At 59.8% G+C, this 10,392-nt stretch overlaps 1 protein-coding gene across 3 annotated transcripts in view; it reads left to right on the top strand.

The window, feature by feature from the left end:
• The window catches only part of EEFSEC (eukaryotic elongation factor, selenocysteine-tRNA specific), a 116,973-nt gene that overhangs the window by 45,449 nt on the left and 61,132 nt on the right, over window positions 1-10,392 (top strand). For all 3 annotated transcript variants that reach the window (XM_027957860.2, XM_027957861.2, XM_027957859.3), the window contains one exon: window positions 6,851-7,058. In XM_027957860.2, coding sequence (XP_027813661.1) covers window positions 6,871-7,058 — 188 coding nt within the window. In that variant the 5' untranslated portion in view covers window positions 6,851-6,870. The remainder of the gene's footprint in view (window positions 1-6,850; window positions 7,059-10,392) is intronic.

Genomic DNA, 10,392 nt, shown 5'->3' with positions numbered 1-10,392 from the left:
TGCATGAAACAGACAATATTTCCTGAAAGAGGAGATACGAACCTCAAAGAATTTAAAATAAAACATTCATTTTATTATTTTTTTTAAAGAAGGAAAAACGAGGGGGAAAAAGTAGAATAGTCAGTCTTTTTATCCTAAGTGCAGATGAAACTGATTAAACCTTAAAGGCTGGCCTCCACACACCCGGTTTATTAATTGAAGAATTTCCTCTTACCCAGAATGGGAAGTTCACATTAAACCGAGCTGGCCCCTGAGTGGCAGTGACACTTGAGAGCCGAGCGTTCTCCACAATCCTATTTTCTCTTCGGTGCGGGAGGAAATCCTAAAATGGTTACAGGGAGGAGGGGAGGGGGAGCAGAAACCCCACATTTTAAGGAAGCCTTCTTTCATTTCCTTGTAAAGCATGAAATCAAATTACAGCTCATGGCTCACAATTATTTTATTCCTACATTTCAAATTCCATTTTCTGCTCCTTCTCGCTGCTCTTGAACAGGAGTCGTACTGTTATGCCAAGTCAGCTAAAACGATTACCCCAGGTAGGCGACGACACAGTAGCTGAGGGAAGCGAGCACGGCCGGGACTGCAGGCTCGTGGCGGCCCTGGAGCCTGGCGTCCCTGCGTCCCCCACGTCCCTCCGTCCCCTGCATCCCTGCGTTCCCCCGTCCCCTGCATCCCCGTCCCCTCCGTCCCCTGCGTCCCTGCGTCCCCCACGTCCCTCCGTCTCCTGCGTCCCTGCGTTCCCCTGTCCCCTCCATCCCCGCGTCCCTCACGTCCCCTGCGTCCCTCCGTCACCTGTGTCCCCCGCATCCCCTGCGTCCCCCTGTCCCCACATCCCCTTCGTCCCTCCATCCCCTGCGTCCCCCACGTCCCCTCCCTCCCCTGCGCCCCTCTGTCCCCTGCATCCCCCGCGTCCCCTCCGTCCCAGCACAGCAGGCCTGGGGCTCACAGCGTCGCCTCGAGTTGGGGCAGACTACTGTGCAGGGCCATGTTTCGCTTTGTTGGTTATCTTCCCTGTTAGCTGTTTTTCCTTGTGGTGGCTCCGGGTCTTTGTCAGCGTGCTCGGCTCTCTCTAGCTGCGGTGCGTGGGCTTCTCGCCGTGGGGCGCGGGCTCTCGGTGCCCGGGCTTCTCGCTGTGCGGCGCGGGCTTCTCGCCGTGGAGCTTGGGCTCTCGCCGTGGAGGGCAGGCTTCTTGCCGTGGAGCTCCGGCTCTCAGCCGTGCGGCGCGGGCCTCTCACCGCGCGGCGCGGGCTCTGGGCGCGCGGGCTTGAGTGCTTGTTTTGTGTGCAGTTAGCTGTCCTGCTGCACGTGGGGTCTTCCCGGAAGGAAAGAAAGTGAAGTTGCTCAGCCGCATTGGACTCTGCAACCCCATGGACTGTAGCCCACCAGGCTCCTCCGTTCATGAGATTCTCCAGGCAGAAATACTGGAGTGGGTTGCCATTTCCTTTTCCAGAGGATCTTCCGGACCCAGGGATCGAATCCGGGTCTCCCACACTGCAAGCAGACGCTTTACCGTCTGAGCCACCGGGAATGCCCCAGACCAGAGATCAAACGTGTGTCCCTGGCGTTGCAGGGCAGATTCTTAACCACTGGACTACCAGGGAAGGCCAGTTAACTTCCGCTTACCGGGAGTTTAATGCATTTACTGTCGTGTAAAGTAAAAGTGAAGTCGCTCAGTCGTGTCCGACTCTGCGGCCCCATGGACTGTAGCCTACCAGGCTCCTCCGTCCCTGAGATTTTCCAGGCAAGAGTGCTGGAATGGGGTGCCATTGCCTTCTCTAGGGGATCTTCCGGACCCAGGGACCGAATCCGGGTCTCCCGCATTGCAAGCAGTTGCTTCACCCTCTGCCACCAGGGAAGCACCAGGGAAGTCATGTAAAGCTGTATTTAACATAAGTGCATTCAGTTCCAAAAAAAAGGACTCGCTTTAGACACACCTAAGTCCCCAGTACTAGTGGCAGTGTCCATGGATGGGCCACCCCCCGATGCAGGCTCGCCTGCTCTCCAGACCTCCCTCTGTGCCCCATCTTTATCAGCCCCGCCTCCAGAAGTTCTCTTAAAGGTCTACCCTTAAAGACTCTCTTAAAGAGGCTTTCATGCTTCCATTTAAGATCCCATTGGCCACATGGCCTGTCCTTCTGAACAGGGACCAGCCCCAGTCCAGCTGTCTCTCCAACAGTCCTCTCCTGCCTGGACCCCAGAATCAGGTGGCCCCCGGCATCTCTCCCCCCACCCCTACTGGACCCCAGAATCGGGCGGCCCCAGGCGTCTCTCCCCACTACTCCTACTGGACCCCAGAATCGGGCGGCCCCAGGCATCTCTCCCCACTACTCCTACTGGACCCCAGAATCGGGTGGCCCCAGGCGTCTCTCCCCCTGCCCCCACTGGACCCCAGAATCGGGGCGGCCCCAGGCGTCTCTCCCCCTGCCCCTACTGGACCCCAGAATCAGGGCGGCCCCGGGCGTCTCTCCCGTCACCCCCACTGGACCTCAGAATCGGGCAGCCCGCCCCGCCCCGCTGTGAGCCCTCTCCCCTGCCCAGCCCCTCCCTCCGGCGCGCAGCTCACAGACCGGGGCCTGGTTTTCCGTGTGTTCACAGCCTTCAGCATAGGCTCGAGCTGGGGCCGGGCTTAATCAGTCTGTGAGCCTGAGCTGGCAGACAGCAGCCTCCCCAGCCTCCCCTCGGTTGACCAGGAGTGCAGTCCCGACACTGAGAGTCCGCTCCCTGCTGGCGTGCAGAGTGGCCTGAGTGCCTTGCCATGGCCGGGGGCTGCGAGGGGAGGCTCGAGTTGTCCACCCCCTGCCCACCCGCCTCTGCTGCCTCCTGGGATCCTCGGGATGGGAGGGGAGACTGCCAGGCCCAGAAGGGCTGGTGCAGACGGGACCAGGACTCTCGGCTTCGTCCACGGCCTCCGTCCGGCACTGCACACTGCCTCCGCAGTAGGCACTCGGCTCAGCCAACGCCAGGGCCTTCTGAGGGGTCCCAAGGTCACAGCGGCTCGAGGGGCCCCGCTGGAAGCCGGGTCAGAGCCAGGAGCCACCCGCGCCCGGCACCAGCCCCCGGTCACTCTGTTTCTTCCCCACACTTTGATCCTGGGACAGGAAGTGACATGACTGGCCCGTCTTGTCTTTCTCTAAATCCCCAGTATTTCCACAGAATGAATCAAACAGTGTCTTTTCCTATTCCCATGAACCCAGGGTAGGAAATCACTCTGAGGCTGCGGGGCCAGAAGGAGCGGGTGGGTGGGAAGCACCAGTCACAGCCTCGCCGCTCACAAGTGCCTCTCTGTGTCAGCCGGCCTATCAGCGCTTCCCATCTGATTCTGCAGACTGCAGAGTCCTTTAAAGGTTTGCGGAGCAATTAGAGCAGGGCCGAAGTCTCTCAGTGCTTCTAAAAATGACAATTTCCAATTCCATAGATTATATATCTTAATCGTTTCAGAAATAAAAGTAAAGAAAAACAAAGGTCAGCATTTAACAAGTTTTCTGTGAGATGAAATTTTCCTCCTGGGACTAAAAGAGGGTCCATGTGTTTGGGGGGTGCGAATAGTTTTCAGTGGGAGAAACTGAATATAAAATGTTAACCGTTTTAGCAAAACCAGATCATTAACCCAAGTTTGAGTTTTAATCAAAAGCTATGGGTATCCTAAATAAGAAGTAATATTGAATTTAAAACAAAGAAAAAACTTTAACTGGTGACGTTAAATATTCAAGAAGTGGTGTAGGTGCCCGGCAATCCACAGTGTAAAACTACCGTGGAAGCCGGCGTCTGCCATCATCAGGAGCGTTTCCCAGCGCAGCGAGCGCCTCTGTGCTCGGGGAGCCTCCAGGGCAGTCGGTGGACGGCAGCGAGGTTGCAGAAGGTGCCTTGTGAGGGGCCGTGGGCAGCGCCTCGGTGGGCAGCGCCTCAGGCGCAGGAACCCTAGGACGTGCGCTGCTGGGATGGTTCTTCCACGGCGGGCAAGGGAGAGGAGTCCTGGCCACGCGGAATGGTTCTGAGCGTGTCCGAGAGGCCCTTCACAGGGCCCCTGGTGAGTGCCAGCCCGTGGCCTGGAGCGCTGTGTGCCCTGCTGGGCAGGAGACCAGACTGAACCTGGCCTGCAAAGGGGTCTCCCCCCTGCACACACGCACACGCACACATGCACAGGCGTGCACACACGTGCACGCACACACGCGCACACGTGCACGCACACGCACACCCATCCTGCCCAGCGAGGGGCCACAGCAGTCCAACCAGCCCCTGTCAGCGACGCGCTGACCCTGTGTCCTGCAGACCCAGCGTGCCGTTGGACCCGCAGGAGCCCCGGAACGGCCGCCGGCCGCAGGGACAGACCCCCGGGGAAGGATGCTGCTCAGCCCACGTGGACTGCCCACACTTGGCCCGAGGAGGGTCGGGTAGAATCTTTGGGAGTCGGCGGTTGTGGCCACCTTGGGCCTGCCTCCGACGCGGCCGAGGAGCCGTCCTGCTGGGCCCATGGCTGCCAGTCGCCCCAGCCTGGCGTCTGTGCTAGCGGCCCGGCTCCTGACTGCACGTGCGCCTGTGAGTCCTGCCTGCTGCACGCCAGCTCTGACCCTCAGCTCAGCCCGCGAGGAGGAGACCCCCTTCTCACAGGTGGGAGGTGGAGGTCCGGGCACGGGACACCCAGAAGCAGAGCCAGGGCTCGAGCTCGCGGCTGTCTGAGTCCAAACGTCCACTCTTTCCATTGCCAGCTGCCTGCTGGCCAGGGCCTGCAGTCCTGAGTCTCTGGGCCCCTGGAGCGTCCTGAAGAGCAGGTGGGTAAGGCACCTCCGAGGAAGCCAAGAGGACCGGGAGCAGCGGCAAGCTGCCAGCGTCCTCGGGATGGCCCAGGCGAGCACCGTCCCTGGGGGCGCGGGGCCGCTCACTCACCACCCGCTGAAGAGCCCGGGAGGACGACAGGGCCGTGTCAGCAGAGGGGGAACAGGAGGAACAACAAAGCCAGCCGTGTCGGAGACGAGAGAAAAATAAACAGCCGAGGACAAGACAGCAGACAAAGAGAGGTGCTGGACCCCTGCCAAGAGGAGGAAGAGCCGGGAGCCGGCAGATGCTGGAGCCTCGCGACAGGGTCCCGTGTGCTCTTCTCCTCTCCGAGTCTCACTGTCCGGGTCTGCAAAGGAGAGAGAGTGTGTTACTGCGACTCGGGGACGATGGGTCGCCGTCCAGATAACACTCAAGTTAGGTCTCCACCTTCGTATTAGGCCAGAATAACTTCCAAATGGGTCAGTTTGAAGCACAGACTTGTGAGCGTGTGTGTGTACATATGTTTGGCCGCGTCGAGTCCCGGCTGCGTCTTTGAGGTCTTGGCTGCTCTTCCGTTGCAGTGTGTGGCCCTTTGGCTGCGGCGCTCGGGCTCAGTGGCTCCGCGGCCCATGGGATCTTAGTCCCCCGGCTAGGGACTGAACCCACGTTGCCTGCCTTGCCGGGTGGATTCTTAACCGCTGGACTGACAGCGAAGTCTCTGAAGTGTAGACATTTAAAGCTGTAAAAGGCCTGGAAGAAAACAGGAAAAAATACATGTAGTCTTAAAAGTGAAAAATACCTAGGCAACATGCAAAGCGCAGAAACAAAAGGGGAAAAGAGGGGAGACTGACCATTTCCGCATAAGAAGGAAACGTTTCTGCATGGAAAGGAAAGATTCATAAAACCCAAAGGTGACTCAGGAGAGAGGCCTGGAATGCGCCTTCCCCACCCAGGATAGCTTCCCAGTGTTTACGGCGTCTCTTTAAATCGGCAACAAAGAGGAAATGGTGTCAGCCAACGGTGTCAGCCGGGCCCTTGCAGGTGCCCCCAGCCCCTCCTCTCGGCTCAGCAGCATTAAACTGTCTTTAAATTGGCAACAGAGAGTAACAATCCAATCCGAAGGGGAAACAGTGTCCGTCTGGGTCCCACCCTCCTCGAGGGGGAGGCCAGGCCAGCCCCAGGCAGCGGCCAGTGGCAGAGGCGCCAAGTGTCCCGGGGAAACAGGCAAGAAAGAAGGCGTGACGGTGTGGGAGGCGGGGGGCTGCAGCCCTGGTCTGGCTGCCAGTCGGGTCCCAGGGACGGGAGACCCAGAGCCCCGGCTCGCAGAGGCTGGGCAGGGGCCGGGGCAGAGACCCCACAGGGTGGTGGGGGTCCACGGCCCAGCTCGGAGGCTGGAGGCTGCGGGGCCGTCAGACAGCAGGCAGGGCAGAGCCACGGAAGGCAAGCGGCTCGCGTTAGAGGTAGAGGCCCTCCGCACCAGCATTAGGAAGAAGCAACTTGAGGCTGCGTGGAGGTTCTGGTTTTCACCCGGTGGGTTGACAAAGCTCAGGGGTGGCGGGGGAGCAAGCCCTCCAGCTGCCAGGCGCTGTGCAAACAGGCTCCTGGAGTCCCCAGCGGGCCTGCCCGGCTACCCATTTAGAGATGAGGAGATCCAGTTATAGAGCGGGAGGGGCTGGCGTTCCCGGTCAGGTGACCCCACCCAGTGCTAGGGCTGCGGCGCCACTCACCCCCTTAGCCGCCCCCCCACCTCTGACCTCATCCCCTCCCCTCTGACCTCGTCCTCTCTCCCCTCTGACCTCGTCCCCTCCCCTCTGACCTCGTCCTCTCTCCCCTCTGACCTCGTCCCCTCCCCTCTGACCTCGTCCTCTCTCCCCTCTGACCTCGTCCTCTCTCCCCTCTGACCTCGTCCTCTCTCCCCTCTGACCTCGTCCTCTCTCCCCTCTGACCTCGTCCCCTTCCCCTCTGACCTCGTCCTGTCTCCCCTCTGACCTCGTCCTCTCTCCCCTCTGACCTCGTCCTCTCTCCCCTCTGACCTCATCCCCTCCCCCTCTGACCTCGTCCCATCTCCCCTCTGACCTTGTCCTCTCTCCCCCAGGGGCCCAGATCATCGATCTCATGATGCTAGTCATCGACGTAACCAAGGGGATGCAGACCCAGTCGGCCGAGTGCCTCGTGATCGGGCAGATCGCCTGCCGGAAGCTGATCGTGGTGCTGAACAAGACCGACCTCCTGCCCGAAGGGAAGAGACAGGCGGCGATCGACAGGATGGCCAAGAAGATGCAGAGGACCCTGGAGAACACCAAGTAGGCGCCGGGGCGCTGGCTGGCGTCTGGGGTGGAGGCCGCGGTGCTTGTGCCAGAGGACGAGGAGCCAGGGCAGAGGCTTCCTGACGTGAGCGGCGGGTGGCTCCGTCAGCGCCCCGTTCAGTGACCCAGGCCGCCTGCGTCTTGCTGGCCCGCCGCTGCGGGTGTGTCCTGGGGGAGCGGTCAGAGCCCGGCACCGGCGCACGAGGGAGGGTCCAGGGATCACACGGCCTGAAAGAGCCCCAAGCCCCCCCCCCCACCACAGGGCCCTGTGGGTGAGGACCCAGCCCTGCCTGCTCACTGCCTGCTCAGCTGAGACCTGGTTATTGGAAAGGGGGCGGGTTTGGGTGATGGCTGGACATGACCGTCACAGAGGCTTACGGAGTTGGATGGACAGACGGACAGGTGGATGGAGGGGTGATGGACAAAGGCTGGATCACAGGGCCCTCTGGAGTATTTCATGCCAAGGGGTTTATGATTCTGTCCTGGGGGAAGTGGGGAGTTGTTGACTTTTGTGCAGGGGAGTGCCTGAGAGAGGCAGGCTGTGGTGGGGAGGGTCCCGGAGACAGCAGAGAGCCCAGGGAGAGGGCAGCCGGGCGGCCTGAGCAGGGGCCCACGGCCTTGTCCCACGCCGGCTGCTGGTCTTCAGGGTCCGGGGGCAGGAGGGGTGGGGGACCGTGGGGCAGAAAGCGCCCTGGGTGCTCGGTGGCCACGGAGCACGGGTGTTCGTGCGCCCGGCTGTGTCCTCAGGCCCCCTCGCGGCCAGCGCCTTCTGGTCAGGGTGGACCGGCGGCCACCGCCTGCCCCACAGCCCCCGACCCTGTCAGGCCTCAGCCCCTGCTCCTCCCGCCTGAGGGCACACACAGTGGAGGTGGTTTTGTCTCCCGTCACGAAGATGGATATGCTCTCCCCCTACGACGCTTTTCTCGGCTCTGACACCTGCAGCTCTTGCTCAGAATTCTCCGGTTGGTTAAATTAAAGCTTCAGCCCCGAGAATGGGCCAAATGTGTCATAAAAGATTTCCCAGCGCTGCCTTTTGTTAGCAAAATTCATCAACCCGATAAAATCGACACATTTAGATAAGTGTTGCATAAGAATTCAGACTTTGTTATTCCCAGCGGAAGTGGATGTGAGACTGTAAAAGGGAAGATAAAAAGTTATATCTTCTTTCTAGTGAGTTATTTGATCTCCCTGCCGTTCTATTTACTTGTCAGAAAGGGGAGACCAGGTCCTTGGGACTCCTGTACAGCGTCCGCATCGTTTGCTATAAACAAGACCTTCTGGGAAGTGCTTAGGATGCTGCTAGGGGTCAGTTAATACCAACCATTTAGATTAGGTGCATTTAAGGGAAATTCTCACGCACGCCTTTAGATCACCCTTCCTGTTTTAATTTATCGGGTGAAGGTCAGTCACAGCCTTTATTGCGCGTGCAGAGGAGACTGGCCTCTGGAGGGCCGCTGACACCTCAGCTCTCCTCACGCAGTGCCTGGAGGTGGGGAGGCCCGGGTGCGCCTGCCAGGGCAGCCGTCTCGCGGGAGGGTCTGAGCGGTACCTGCACGCAGCTGAGAGCCCCCTTCAGTCCTTTTCAGTGGCCGTAGCTGGTGAAGAGTCCGCCTGCAGCGCGGGAGACCTGGGTTCGATCCCTGGGTTGGGAAGATCCCCTGGAGGAGGGAACGGCTGCCCACTCCAGCGTTCTGGCCTGGAGAATTCCACGGATAGTCCATGGGGTCGCAAAGCGTCGGACACGACTGAGCGACCGTCACTTTCCTCTCCCTTTCCTTACGGCCCCTTGGTAGGCAGACCCTTTGTAACAGCTGCTTCAAACGTGAAGCAGCTTTCAGGCTAGAGAGGAGAACGCTGGCCGGCCAACCTACGTAAGCATCAAAACCTTGAAAGTGGTAAAACCACGGTGCTTTATTTTTCCTATCCAAACAGGAACTGAAAGAGACTTTGGAAAATAGAGAGAAGTGGTTAAAGAAAGTGAAGCCCCCAAAAGATTTCCCAGAGCAGCGGCTTCTAACGTGATTCACCCCATTCCCTTCTTCTAACCGCCCTGCATCACCGCACCGTCTTCCACGTTCAAAAGCACGACGTTTGCGCTTTTATCCATGTGTAAACGCACTGATGCGGCGTTGAACGCCTTCGCAGAGCTGGGCCCCGCCACCGCTGCCGGCAAGCCTTGTTCGTGGTCCCCGAAAGCCCTGTCCCCACTGACCGGCCACGGCTCCCCGCTGTCCCCCGGGCCCTGCTGGCCTGACTGGCCACGGCTCCCCGCTGTCCCCTGGGCCCTGCTGGCCTCTGCTCTGCCTCTGTCTCTGGGAGTCTGACTGTCCTGGAACCTCATGGGAGTGGAAGCGGGCCGCATGTGGCCTTCTGCCTGCGCCGCTTCACTGAGCACAGAGCTCCAGGTCCGTCCACGCCGGGGCGTGTGTCAGACTCGCAGCCCTTTTTCCTCGGGGCTCGGTCGGAGCCCTTTTTCCTCGGGGCTCGGGCCGTGTTTTGCGTATCCGTTCCTCTCTTGATGGACGCGCGTTGCCTTCTCTTGGCTGTGGGCAGTGATGCTGCGGGACCGTGGGGCGTGAGCCTGGGGTGGGCCCGGCTCGCGTGGCGACGCGCTCTCTCGGTGGCTCTCTGGGGGCCCCCGCTCCGCCTCCCGCGTGCTGCACGCGGCTCCAGGCTCCGCGGGCATCCTAGGAGGTGTGGCGTGGCGCCTCGCTGTGGCCCTGGCGCGCCTTCCCTGGTGGCTGCCGTGGAGACCTGTGTGTGTTGGCTGTTCTCTGTCTTCTTTGGAGAAATGGCCATCAGGTCCTGTGCCCGTTTTTCAATCAGGTGCTTTGTTCTCGAGCTGGAGGAGTTCTTTACGTGTTCTGAAGGCTAAGCCCACGCCAGACTTGTGAATGTTTCCTTCCGTTCTGTAGGCTGCTTTTTACTCGCCTGATAGTATTCCTCGACGCACAGAAGTTTTCAATTTTGATGAAACCCAATTTCCTTCTTGCTTTTTCTTTCTTGCCTGTGTTTCTGGTGTCATATCCATGAAATTGTTGCCACATTCGATGTCACGAAGAGTTTCCCCAATCTTCTTTTGCCTGAGAACTTTGTGTTAGCTCCTAAGCACAGGTCTCTCCTCCGTTGCTGGTCGTCTTTTCTGTACGGGCTGCATCAGAGGCTCACCTCCACCCCTCTGCAGACGTCCAGTGTTCCCGGCAGCGTATGGTCCCCTTTTGTGCTTTTACGTGTGGGCTCCAGAGGCCCCTGTCTGTCCCGGCCAGCACTGCCCCACCTCAGTCCCCGCCCCTTTGTGGAAAGCTTGCCTCGGGAATCTAAGCCCTCCACC

Source organism: Ovis aries, chromosome 19, assembly GCF_016772045.2.
Source record: "Ovis aries strain OAR_USU_Benz2616 breed Rambouillet chromosome 19, ARS-UI_Ramb_v3.0, whole genome shotgun sequence".
Taxonomy (NCBI): domain Eukaryota; kingdom Metazoa; phylum Chordata; class Mammalia; order Artiodactyla; family Bovidae; genus Ovis; species Ovis aries.
Note: the sequence above shows the minus strand (reverse complement) of the source record. Positions and strands in the feature narration are given on the sequence as shown.